Genomic DNA, 14,083 nt, shown 5'->3' with positions numbered 1-14,083 from the left:
GAACAACAACAACAACAGCCCAGTTAGAGGTAGATCCCCTTCAACAGAGGGACACACATACAATGAAATTTCTTATCTTCCTGCTGCTGCTAAACTTTTGGCAACTTTGAAGTTTAGGAGCAGTTAGTTCCATGAACAGGTGGTTAGACACAAAGAGGAACTGGCAACCTCAAGTTGGAAACCATCTGGCTAGTGATAAACGTGAGCCTGCTCCCTGGAATAAGGTTTGAGAATCATCAGTCACCATAAAAAGCTCCACTACCCACAAGAAACCCAAGAAATCCAGCTGATCTCCCCGAAAGAACATTTTCTCGGTTCTGTGATGCCAGTAAGGGGCTCAGGAAGGAAATAAATCCGCCAACAGGTTAGGGGAGGGGTATTTGCCTACATAACAGCAGTGAGGTTTTTCAAGCTGGCCAGAAACTATTTATAGAGGCTGGAGGTTTGCAATTCAAATTCCAAGTCACTGAATTAAAAAAAATGCAATGGCCAAACTGGAGAGTTATACCTAGAACGGTAGTGATCAGGGACTGCAAACTCAAAAAGTCTCCGGGGCCGGTAGATAACAAAAAGGAATAGAGAGAGCTGCTTAGGGGCCGGGAAAGACCAGAGAGTACATGCTTCCTGTCTATGCAGGTGTCACCATGGGGAACTGTGCCCATTTATAGCCAAATGTCAACTTTTTTTTAAGACAAGCCCCAAATCTGGATTCACTCCCACACCAATGGCTGATATTTCAGAAGCAGATTTCCAGGCCTTTCTTCCAAGGTGCTCCTAGGTGGACTCAAACCTCCAACTTAACCATCTGCACCACTCAGGGGCTCCCTGGGCTAGAATGCTCCTTAGAAGGGAGGATGACAAGAATTCATCCATGTACTTTGGATATGTTATCAGGAAGGACCAGTCCCTGGAGAAGGACATAATGCTTGGTAAAGTAGAGGGTCAGTGAAAGAGGAAGACTCTCAATGAGATGGATTGACACAGTGGCTGCAACAATGGGCTCAAACATAGCAATGATTGTGAGGATGGTGCAGGACCAGGCAGTGTTTTGTTCTGTTGTACACAGGGTCACTAAGAGTTGGAACCGACTGAACGGCACCTAACAACAACAAGTTTAAATGTAAGCTATTAATTTTAAAAATATTTAAACCATGAGAAGGCCAAGTACAACCTAGGGCAGGCTGAATGTGGTATTCTGGCTACTAGGTTGTAACCTTTGGAACAGATGAGTTTCTTCAGCAGGTTCCCATACTAGGTTCCACACTCAGGAACCTACAGTATCCCAGGAATTCAGGGAGTCTACAAAACAGATCTGACTCAAATCTCTTTCTCTTCCTCTCTCCCTCACACACAAACACTAGCTTTAAAAAGAACCGCAATAAAAAGTTCAGGTGGACAGCTATCTAAAGTACAATAAATGGAATCTATTCATCTGGAGCAACAGAGAAAGAAACAGTGAGGAATAAGAGGACGAACTGGATGGACTGCAAGTCTAATTGCCTCCAGGAATAACTGCCTCCTTTGCCATGAGACCAGAAGAACTGGATAATGCCTGGCTACCATTACTGAAGGTTCTGATCAAAGATTCTATATAATAATCCTGACCAAAAGGAGGAAATGAGGAAGGGAATTTAAAATTCTCACGTAGTCCAGACTTTCTGGAGCCACTGAGGTTGGGTGAACTCCCGAAACTACTGCTCTGAGATAATCTTCAAACCTTACACCAAAAAAGATCCCCTTAAGTCTTCTTAAACCCAAAGAATAGTTTAATTTAACTAGTAAACAATGTCTGCCTTGACTTCTTTTAAAGAACTAGCTATATGGAATCAAACTGACAATAGCAACTCAAAAGATTAGATAGAAATCTTAGGGGGCAGCGAGTTTATATTAATGGGGGAGAGGAACAATTCAGAAAAGGAGGGTGAGAATGGTTGCACAACTTGAAGAATATAATCAATGTCACTGAATTGTACAGGTAGAAACTGTTGAATTGGTATATGTTCTGCTGTGTATATTTTCAACAACAATAACAAAATAATTTTTTAAAACTATGCAATTTCTAAAAGATAATTACTAACTCTAAATAAGTAAACTATACCAAAAAAATGCAAGTAGAAATACTCTTACATGGAATTTTATCACAGTGGAGACCGTCAGTGTGTTACCTCGTGCTGCCAGGCGAAATCATTTTCGTGCAAACTTTATTCTCAAACTTTGCCTGCCATCTGTCTCATAAGACATCATCTGGAAATTTCCAGGCAAACTTATTATAAAAACAGTTATCATTTGCCATTACTTATCTTGGGTAAATCAAGCTTTTCTCCATCCTAGACAATCACATACAGCCTTGATAGCGTAGTGGTTAAGAGCTTGGATGTTAACCAAAAGGTCAGCAGTTTGAATGCACCAGCCACTCCTTGGAAACCCCGTGGCCTGTGGGCTGCAGTTCTACTCTGTCCTATAGGGTCGCTATGAGTCAGAATCGACTCAACAGCAACCAGTTTGTTTGTTTTTTTTTTTTTTTTTTGTTTGGTGAATCACATAAGGCAGCAATTACCATTATTCTGTATTTCACAGGTACACTGTCATCAAAATATTTTCATTGTTTTCAACAACTGACTATAAATAAAGGCTACAGATTTTAATTTAGAAACGCTTTCATCAGTTTTCATGCAGCAGAGTTTTTAAAAGATTTTATAAGGAAGAAAGGGAATTACAGGGCTTAAAAGTTTCACAACCGCAGATGTGATTCAATAACTTCAATTTACAGATGAGGTTTAGTGAGAAAAATGACTGTCCCCAAAATCACTCAGTTAGAGGCACCTCTAGGTAGACTCGAACTTCCACCCTTTCAGTTAGTAGCTGAGCATGTAACCATTTGTACCGCCCAGGGACTCCCTGGGCTAGAATGTAGGTCTCCCAACTCTCAAGCCTACGAGCGTTCTACTCTATTTGGCAACCCAAGAACCAAGTATTGCATATATGAAAAAGTGAACAAACTTTAACTGAAATTTTTACTTTAAAAAATGTATACTTTTCTCCGACACAGGCGGATGAGCAATGCTTCTCCCATTTCTCACCCTCAGATACATCCCAAATCCCATGACTCATTAAAAGACAAAAAACAAACCCACTGCCATCAAATTGGTTCCAACTCATAGCGAGCCAATGTGTGACAGAGTAGAACTGCTCCATAGAGTTTTCTTGGCTTTAATCTTAACAGAAGCAGATCACCAGGGCTTTCTTCTGTGGCACTGCTGGGTAGGTCTGAACCACCAACCTTTAGGTTAGCAGTTGAGGACAAACTGTGCCAGCCAGGGACCCCACTGTCTGTAAAACCAAACCAAACCCACTGCTGTCAAGTCGATTCTGACTCACAGCAATCCCACAGGGTTTCCAAGGCTATAAATCTCTACCGAAGCAGACTGCCACATCTTTATCCCTCGGAACAGCTTATGGTTTTGAACTGCCAACCTTCCGGTTAGCAGTTAATTGCTTTAACCACTGCACCACCAGGTCTCCTTCCATTGCCTATGGTGACCTATAAACTGGCCTCACCCAGTAGCCAGCCTGCAGTCCTGCATGCATGCAGAAGACAATTAATAACTGTCTTCTTCCAAGCTCATCACTTAACAATATCTACATTCCCAGGCCACAACCCCCACGTCGGTCAGTCCTCCCCAGCACTCGGCAGGGTAGGAATCGTCACCACCACGGCACAGATGAGAAGACTGAGGCTAGGAGCAGTCAGTCAGTGGCTTGTCCAAGAGTACACAGCTAAGTAGAGAAACTGAGTACGTCTGGCCCCAAGATCTCTGTCCCCATGTACTCCCTGCTCCATCACGCTCTCCTTTGCAGCCTCCTCTGCAACAGTCACAACAGTATCTCTTATATGTTGCTGCGTGCCCTCGCCAGGCACCGTGCTCCGTGCATCACTGGAATAGCCTCACTTTGTAAACGTTATGCTTTACTGGACTTTTTATTGCAAAAGCAATGCGCTACTTGGAGCAAGTCAAATAAAACTGAGGTGTGCAAAGGAAAAGTTCATTTTCTCTCCTCCCCATCTTCCCAACCCCCTCCAGTGCACACACACACACACACACAAAAAAAAAAAAACAACATTAAATGGGAGGGCTGTATTCTTCCACACGTCTCCTTGCTCATAAAAATACACACACCGTAGAGAGAATGATTTTATTCTGTTTCCAATAATTTCAGACCTAACTCCTCACGTGACTCTGCCACTTGCTTTCCTTACAAACGTCCATCAACATCCCCCCAGATTAATAGAAATAGAGCTGCTTATCATTCTTAATCAGCTGCATAATGTTACATAGTATGAATGTGCCATAATTTACCAAGCCATTCCTCTACTGAGTGGTAGGTATTTTGCCAGCATAAGTAATGCCATAAAAAACAATATGGTAATATGGTCTTAGGTCCCAGGGCTTTTATTTCTGTAAAGCAGAGCCCCAAAAGTGTTACTTCCAGGTCAAAGTGTATTTGCAGTTTAATATAATTTTAAAATAGCATATTATCTTAATCAGAAATTATGTTCTCATTATAAAAAATATAAATAAAAGTATAAAAAGAAGGAACACGTGAAGGCAGAGAGGGTCAGGAGCTGGCCAAATGGACACGGGAAACCCAGGGTGAAAGGGAGGAGTGTGCTGTCACAGTATAGGGACAGCAACTACGGTTACATACCAATGCATGTATAAATTTTTATATGAGAGACTAACTTGAATTGTAAGCTTTCACTTAAAGCACAACAATAAAAAAAAAAAAGAAGAAGAAGAAACACACATATATGCCCTCAACAAAGACTGCTGTTGTGGTTATTGTGTGCTATCGAGTTCATTCTGAATCACAGCGACCCAACAGGACACAGAAGAAATGGCCCATAGGGTTTCCTATGCTGTAATCTTTATGGGAGCAGATCGCAGGTCTTTTCTCCCACAAAGCCACTGGTGGGTTCGAACCACTGACCTTTCAGTGAGCAGTCAAGCACTTAACCATTGCACCACCCTGGCTCCTCACAGAGATGCTGTTGTTGTTAGTTGCTGTCAAATCAATTCTGACTCATGGCAACCCCATGTGTTACAGAGTACAACTGTTCCACAAGGTTTTCTTGGCTGTAATCTTAACAGAAATAGATTGCCAGGCCTTTCTTCCACCCTCTCCGAGATAGATACTACTAAATATTTTGCTATATTTCCTTCCAGAATGAGACCATAAGGTAAAGTTAGTTGCACTTTTCTATTTTAATCTCGTTGTTAGCTGTCATTGAGTTTGCCCCGCGACTCATGCCAATCTCATGCACAATGGAACAACATGCTGCCCAGTCCTGCACCATCTCCATGATGAGTGGTGGAACAAGCCATTGTGATCCATAGGGTTTCACTTGCTGATTTTCAGAAGTGGATCATTGGGTCTTTCTTCTTTGTCTTAGTCTGGAAGCTCTGCTGAAAGCTGTTCAGCATCATAGCAACACACAAGCCTCCACTGATACACAGGTGGTGGCTACATCGTGAGGTGCAATGGCCGGGAATTGAACCGGGTCTCTCATGTGCAAGGCGAGAATTCTACCACTGAACCACTAATGCCTCAGTTCTTTTTTAACAGACTCAGATTAAATTCAAAACGAACTTATGGCCATTCACATTCCCACCAGAAAGGCACGCAAGTGCCATTTCCCCACATTTTCACCACTACCTTATCACGTTTAAAAGTTACTGCCTACTAATAAGTCACAGTCAATCTCCATTTTATATTTCCTTGACTGGAAAGAGATAAGAACATTTCTTGTGGCTTTCTTGGGAACGTGCCAGACTTTGAAATGGGGGAAACATCATTAGATCATTTGCTGAAAATTGTCTTACCGATTTTTGCTGTTCAAACATAAGTTTTTTATAGAAGAGATGGAACTGTTCAAAGCTGAGTTCATCTCTGTGCGCGCCTATTTCCTGTAAAAATAAAAAAAAGTGACCACATGATTTTTGATGTCCACCACAAGAATGTCTCCTCCCTATTCACAGAAATAGAATGACTTTTCTACAACACTGGCTAAAATCAAACTTGTATTCCTCTGAACCAAAACTATCCAAAAGCTTCCTACTTTACCTTCGTGGGAGATAATGCTCACCAGGGACTCCATCAGGTAAGACCCTTATCTTTTAGCCCCAAAAGGGTAGATCCTCAGCCACACTTCCAAGAGCCACAATGCACAACTCTTCCTTTTTTGGGCAAAAGACATTTCCTTTAGGACTTCCAAATCCAGATATGGGTCATTTTTAAAACCATAAATAAATTAACCAAGACTTTGGAGTCAGAGTTCATCTCTCTGCCTGCCTATTTCCTGTAAAAACGTGCCTATTTCCTGTAAAAATAAACTGAACTGCTGCATGACTTTGGGCAATTTGGGCAACTTGACCTTTTCAGACCCTCAACTTCTTCATCTGTAAAATGGGAGAACCATCACTACCTTCTGTGGGCTTCTCTGAAACCAAACAGGAGAATGCCTACAAAATGTCTGGCTCAGTAAATGTTTGATGAAGAACGAGATTCTGATTATGTTGTGATCAATGGTAAAATGCTTCTCCCATCTCTCTTCTCTTCTTAAATCCCCAGCCTTCTCTTCCGCTTTTCCATTCTTGGGATGAGAACAGAATGCCAGGGGGGCAGGTCAAACGATGGCTTGAAAAACAAGCAATAAAATGGGTTAACTCTCCCAGAACTCGTTAGTGCAAAATCAAATGAGTTTTTTCAGCTGAGGAATCCTGTGAATGGGGCTGCCGTTGACATGGCCAAATGTGAGACCTTCAACCAGGGCTCTGGGGCTGGGGTGCTGTTCATTTTCTCAGCAAGAGTTGGTATCTCTCTGAGGATGAAAAACGGTGACCATACATGGCCTCCATCCTTGCACCATTTGGAGAAGCCCCACCTAATCTGCTGTATCCCACCCCACACAGTGACTTTACCTGCCACAGCTCCACCAGCTGGTCACACAAGAACATTAACGATGGATGGATGGACGGACAGACAGACGGATGGACGGACAGACGGATGGGTGAGTGGATGGGTGGATGAATGGAGAGAGATGAGGGAAGAGAGAAGCAGGCAAGGGAGAAAACAACTCGGACAACTATGCTACCAGGACTTGCATATGAAATGCCACAATCCTGGCAATCCACATAAGGACTCTTTCATAATATTTTCTAAAAGAAACACATTTGCTCATGTTAGTAGGAGGAAAAAAAGGCTACAGGATGGTAAGCGAAATAGAGAAGGAGGACTTGTGGTAACAGATCTGAGTTTAGATGTTCCAAAGCACACAGCACAGTACACATGGTCTTCTGTGAGGTCATCTTCTACTGGGATCAACAGCATGGTCGTAAGATATTTACATGGCCCCTCAGTCAACTATAACAGACGCCATCTGGAGATGAAGGACCTCACTGGGCACCACTTGACAGAACTCAAGGGTACGTAGCTTCATGTGAGAGGCACTAAGTAGCCCTGAGTTCATAAAAGCCCTGGAGGCTGAGCTACAAAACTTACCACAAACTTATCTTTGAGGAACTTGGCACTGCTCACTTTAAAGTTGACCAGGGGCAAGATGGTCTTCAATTCTCGGAGGCTGATGCTGCAAAAGAGGGAAACCCCAGTTCGGTCAACCTCCAGGGTTTTCAACAGCAGAAGGCTTAGCTACTCCTATTACCTCCCACCTCGGTTCCCCACCATCCTCCTCAGAAACTCCAGCCAACAGTTGTTTACTGAGCACCAACTGGGAACAGGAGACTCTGCATTCTAGGTGGGGGTGATGCCCATAAGCAAGTGCTGGTTTCCACCCTTCGGGGATGACCATGGAGATAGGTCACACAGAAGATTCACAGTGTGGGCAGAACTTAGTGTCAGATGACCAGATAATCCTCACCTATACAAAACGCCACAGGAGTTCAAAGCAGGGCAAGGAGAAGGCAAGGGAAGCCAACCTTATCTGAGCGCCTACTGTATGCCAGGCTGCCCCGGATGTCATCCAGGCAATAATATCACCTGATCCCATGCCATATCCTACCCCCTATAACGTACGCACATCGACCCCCAGGTTTCAGAACAGGCAGGAAGGGCTGCCGAGAGACGCTGCTCAAGGTGACAGTTGGGCTGCGGCAGAGCCTGGATCTGAATCAAATTCTAAACGTACAGTCAACTGACCACATCACAGAACTCTTGAGTGTGCTTCCCCTGAGCCAGACACCGAATGACGGTAAGATTCCATTCCAGTGGAAAGAAAATGAGAGTGCATTCTAGGCCAAAGATAATAACAGCAACAACAACGCTAACAGCTGAAACTCAAATAGTCCTTCTTCGATGCCAGGCATTGCTCTAGATGCGTTATATACATTAACTCATTTAATCCTCATGTGGTGGGCACCATTATCATCTCCATGTTATAGTGAGGAAACTGAGGCTCAGAAAGGTTCAGCGCCTTTCTGGGTGAGTGAGTGGAGGAGGTGGATTCCAACCCCATCTGTCTCAAGAGCCTGGGGGGCTTGTCCTGGGACCAAGCAAGAGATCAGAGTTCCCTAGACAGCAGAGAACATCCAAGCGGAAACAAGGTAAAGAAGTCCTCCCCCGTCCAGAAAGAGGTTGCATGGGTGGGGAGCCACGCAGGTGCCCAGGGGCCCATGGGGCCAACCCATGACCCAGGGGATGAGAACCTGAGCACAAGGGATGTCTGAGCCCACCTGGCCCATAGGCCTCACTTTACAGTGGACTTGTCATCAGATAAGGAGAGCCTCCTCACCCAAGGTCACATCCCCTTCCAAGGACATCCTATACCCTGTGACTGCCCATGCAGAGGTACAAAGGCCCAGCCCCCTGGCCTCAACTCAGGACAGCTTTGCAGGGCTGCCCCAGCTCCAGCTCCCATAGGCCTTGGTTGTGACTACATCCCAGCCTGACTTCTCCCTCTGCCCGCCACTGCTTTCCTCACTCCCCTGCTGGGTTGATCCCCTCTGCATTTCCCAATAAACATCCTACACACGAGTCTACATTTCAGATTCTGTTTCCTGGGGACTCAACCTGCGATTGTGACTTAGAAAGCACGGCAATCCCTCTAGGGGAGGGATAGCAAAAACTATTCCCCCTCCACGTGCCACCAGTGGCCCTTCCCTCTTCCATGGCAGACATCACTAAACAATTCTGGTGCTGTTTCCATCTCCGTCTGGCCATGGTCCCAGAATCCTTCATCACTATACCCCAAGCAGACATTACCAAACAATCAAAGCTGGCATGCCCCATGGAACTTAACTGCCACCCTGATGGTGGAAGAATGCCTCTACCACTCCTGACTTTTCATAACAATAATGATAATAATAATAATAACAATCTGTTGAGTGTTTACTATACACCTGTCCAAGCACTTTTCACAGATTAACTCACTGACTCCTCACACCAACCCTACGAGGTAGAGACTACTATATCTCTCTTTTACAGATGAGGAAACAAAGGCACAGAGAGATTAAATAACTTACCCCAAACGCATACAATCAGTAACTGAGTGTTAGCGCTGAGATCCAAATCTTAGCACTGCGCAAAAGAATTTTCTATGATGATCGTAATTCTCTCCATCTGTACTGTCCAATATGGCAGCCACTAGCCTTGTGTGACTATTGAGCACTTGAAATGTGATCGATGTGGATGAGAAACTGAATTTTTTCATCGTATTTAGTTAATTTAGATTTAAATAGCCACCTGTAGCTGGTGGCTGCCATACTGGACAGTGCAAATCTAGAACTCTGTTTCTCAAACTGTGGTCCCTGGACCAGTATCACCTGGAAATTTGTTAGAAATGCAAATTCTCGACTCCCATCCCAGACCTTCTCTTGGATCTGAAACCAGGGCTTCAAAGCAGTTCCTTCCAGTTCAAACTCCTGCTGAGAATTTGCATTTCTAACAAGTTCCCAGAAAATGTTCATGCTGCTGGCGAGGGACCAATTCTGAGAATCTCTAGTAGAACAGTGATTTTCAAAATTTGTCATACATAAGAATCACCAGGGGATTTTGTTAAAATGTAGATTCTGATTCAGTATGTCTGGGGTGGAAATGCAAATTCTCAGCAGGGATTCGAACAGGAACAAACTGGTTAGAAGCCCTGCCTGAAACTCTGGGGGTGAGGACCTGCATCCCACGTTTTAACAAGCCCTCGAGGGCACTGTAATGTTCCCTCAAATTTGAGAACTGCTCTCTAGAAAGTACTAGTTTACAGCCCTGGTTTCATAGTAGAATCGCCTGGAGCTCTTTTTTAAAAAAAAAAAAAAAAAATCCACCACTGGTCTTACCCCTTCAGGAGCAAGGGAGAATGAAAACAAGATACAAGGAAAAGATCAGTCCAAAGGACTAATGGCCCACAACTACCACAGCCTCCACCAGACTGAGTCCAGTACAACTAGATGGTGCCCAGCTACCACCGACTGCTCTGACAGGGATCACAATAGAGGGTCCCGGACAGAGCTAGAGAAAAATGTAGAACAAAATTCTAACTCACAAAAAAGACCAGAATTACTGGCCTAACAAAGACTGGAGAAACCCCAAGGGTATGGCGCCTGGACACCCTTGTAGCTCAGTAATGAAGTCACTCTTGAGGTTCACACTTCAGCCAAAGATTAGACAGGCCCATAAAACAAAACGAGACTAAAGGGGCACAACAGCCCAGGGACAAGGACTAGAAGGCAGGAGGGGACAGGAAAGCTGGTAAGAGGGAACCCAAGGTCAAGAAGCGGAGAGTATTGACACGTTGTGGGGTTGGCAAACGATGTCACAAAACAATATGCATATTAATTGTTTAATGAGAAACTAATTTGCTCTGTAAATCTTCACCTAAAGCACAATAAAAAAAAAAAAACCAACACCCAGATCCATGCCCAGAACTATGGAATCAGCATCTCAGCAGGTGCGGCTCCAATAGCTGTGCTGCTCAAGCTCCCCAGCTGATTCCAACGTGGTATGAACCACTTCCCTGGAGCCTAAGTGTGAAACCTATTTGCATTCTTGCACAAGAAGAAAACTGAGCCACACACCTGCCTCCCATCTGCAAGCCCTTTCCATATTCTGCAATGGCTCCTTCCCTCTTCTCTGCCAAGGCTGAAGGAGAAAGGGCACATTTGGCTTGTGCAATTCAATTTTACAGGCTGAGGGGGCAAAAGCAAAAGAAGGAAAGAGATTTCCACTGGAGACATTATGTGCCACCCGCCCACAAGGCCTGCTGTCCCATCTGAGGGACTCGGCCCCTGTAGACCTCACATGAGGAAGCACAATTCCTATGAACCTCAAAGGAGGTTCTGGGGCTTTCCCAGGAGTTGGCTGACGACACGAAATGCACTGGGCTTAGAGCTTAATCCTCAGGTAAGAGAAAATAACTCTAAAAGGCCCAAAAGGGGACCCTGGAAATCTGGCCAAGAAGCCCATTAAAATACTCATGCCCTTTGACCCAGGCCCCCCAGTCCTGGGAATATGTCATAAGGAAAGCTTTCAAAGCAAGAAAATGCCACTTGCCCAATGTTTTGCCTAAGAATGAAAAGATTTTCGTTCATTCAACAAACATGAACAAGCATAGCACAACCAAAGAAGGTGGATTCCTGTCCTTAACAAGCCCACCACCAACAAAAGCAACAACAAGGGAAAGGCTTAAAGGAATTCCCCTCGATCTGTGAAATCTACAGTACAAGTTATCTGCTTCCAAAGTACAATGGTGGAACAGGCACAAGGTAGACATTTCCATTACAAATGGGAGAAATTGGAGGGAAACATGGGATAACAGTACTATGCAAGTTGGCAGAACGTATTATATTAGCTCTCAAGCCCATCAGCTCAAAGGGATACTGCAGAGTCACTGGCAGGAGAGTCAAGAAATCTGGTAGTGATGCTGAAAAGGCTTCTTATGAGGGTACAGGCCATGTGTTCACCTGGGACACAATTCAGCGAAAATAAGAACATAAGGAAAAACTGGAAACAAACTAAATGACAGGCAAAAGGCAACTTTTTGAGCCAATTACCAAACTTCCATTGACTGAATTATAATATATGTACTAACATAACTGTCCAAAGAGTTGCAATGAGATGTAGAAGTTATGTTTATTGTGCCTGGATATCATTACCGAAGGCTTTGACCAAAGACACAATTGATGGATCCTGATCAAAAGGAGGAAAAATTGTGGAAGAGTTTCAAATTCTTATGGAATCCAGACTTACTGGATTCACTGAGACTAGGGGAACCCCCGAATCTATTGCCCTGAGATAATAATCATAAGACCTTGAACCTAAACGATTCCCTGAAGTCATCCTTGAACTAAACAACAGTTTAGCTCTATTAGTAAAGAATGTTTGGCTTAAACATTGCATTCTTTTAAAGAACTATCTATATGAGATCAAACTGACAATAATAACTCTACGGCAAACATGAAAAGTTTAGAGGGCAGTGAGTCTAAGTGAATAGTGGTGAAACAACACAGAGGTGGCGAGAACGGTGACACAGTATGAAGAATGTAACCAGTATCACTGGACTGTGCGTGTAGAAATTGTGGAATTGGTGTATGTTTAGTTGTGTATATTTTCACCAAAAATAAAATTTAAAGAATAAGTTCTTACATTTTAATGTTATGTGAAAAGAACCTAATCTTCCCTCCTCTTTAGTGTAGGCTGGACTTGGTGATTTGCTGCCAGGGAATAGAGTATGGGAAGTAGGCATAACTTCACAGCTTGGAAACCTGGCAGACATCACTTCGGCCAGGTGGTTAAAGTCAATATCACCATTTATAAGTCATGCTGAGAGAATGTACTGCTTGATATGATGTAATGAAAAGACCAATTTGCCTCTGTAGTGTTCTTCCCAAACTCCTATAACCCAGTCTACCCATTTTCCAGTTGTTGTTGAGTAATTCCAACGCATGATGATCCCATGTGTGTCAGAGTAGAACTGTGCTCCATAGGGTTTCAATGGCTGATTTTTAGAAGTAGATCACCAGTCCTTTCTTCTGAGGTACCTCTGGGTGGACTTGAACCTATAGTCTTTCGGTTAGCAGCCGAGCACATTAACCATTTGCACCACCCAGGAACTCCAGTCTAATCACAACCCCAATCTAATCATCTCTGAAAAAAATATCAGACAAACACAAATTGAGGGACACTCTACAAAATACCTGAGAAATACTCCTCAAAACTGTCAAGGCTATGAAAAACAAAAAAAGACTGACAAATTGCCACAGCCCAAAGGAGACCAGGAAGACATGACAACTAAGTGCAGTGTGGTCTCCTGGGTGGGATCTTGGAACAGTAAAAGGACACTGGTGGAAAAACTAGTGACATCCAAATAAGGTCTGGAGTTTAGTTAACATTAATGTATCCATGTTGGCTTCTAAGTTTTGGCAAAGGTACCACAGCAACGAAAGATGTTAACATTAGGGGAAATTGGGTCAAGGGGTATATGGGAACTCTCATACGGTCTTCACAACTTTTCTGTAAATCTAAAATTATTCCAAAATAAAAAAAATATTGAAAGGAGATGAGGCTATAAGGTCATATATATATCTTAATAAAGTAAACAAACAAATAAAACCTGAGGCTGAGAATCTACCTAAAAAACAGTGCTGGCCATTTGAATGTACACAGATGGTCCATTTGAATGTACACAGATGGTCCACTTGAATGTACACAGATGGTCCACCTGAATGTACACAGATGGTCCACTTGAATGTACACAGATGGTCCATTTCAATGTACACAGATGGTCCATTTGAATGTACACAGATGGTCCTTTTCTTTCTCCCACTTTTCAGTATTTCCAAATTTTTCTACAGTGAGCATGAGCTACTTTCATAATTAAAAATAAAGTCCATGTACATTTTTTAAGGTAACAATAAAAGGAGGTATAAAAATGAAAAACAAAAGGTTGTACAGTGCTTAGGAGGTTTGTGGAGTAAGAATTAAAATTACAAGGTGATTGGTCAAGGTGGGGAAAGGAAGATTGCTTATTTTCCCACCTTTCTGTAGCACAATTTAAAAACAAAGCAGCCAGCCCAGGAGC

The 14,083-nt window shown here is 43.4% G+C and overlaps 1 protein-coding gene across 2 annotated transcripts in view; it reads right to left on the bottom strand.

Annotated features, from left to right (window-relative positions):
* Positions 1-14,083, bottom strand: part of PLCG2 (phospholipase C gamma 2) — a 181,700-nt gene that overhangs the window by 78,512 nt on the left and 89,105 nt on the right. For both annotated transcript variants that reach the window (XM_004377718.3, XM_023732536.1), the window contains 2 exons: positions 7,561-7,645; positions 5,883-5,966 (listed from right to left, as the gene is read on the bottom strand). In XM_004377718.3, coding sequence (XP_004377775.1) covers positions 5,883-5,966; positions 7,561-7,645 — 169 coding nt within the window. The remainder of the gene's footprint in view (positions 1-5,882; positions 5,967-7,560; positions 7,646-14,083) is intronic.

This window comes from Trichechus manatus, unplaced genomic scaffold (assembly GCF_000243295.1).
Source record: "Trichechus manatus latirostris isolate Lorelei unplaced genomic scaffold, TriManLat1.0 scaffold00053, whole genome shotgun sequence".
NCBI lineage: Eukaryota > Metazoa > Chordata > Mammalia > Sirenia > Trichechidae > Trichechus > Trichechus manatus.
Note: the sequence above shows the minus strand (reverse complement) of the source record. Positions and strands in the feature narration are given on the sequence as shown.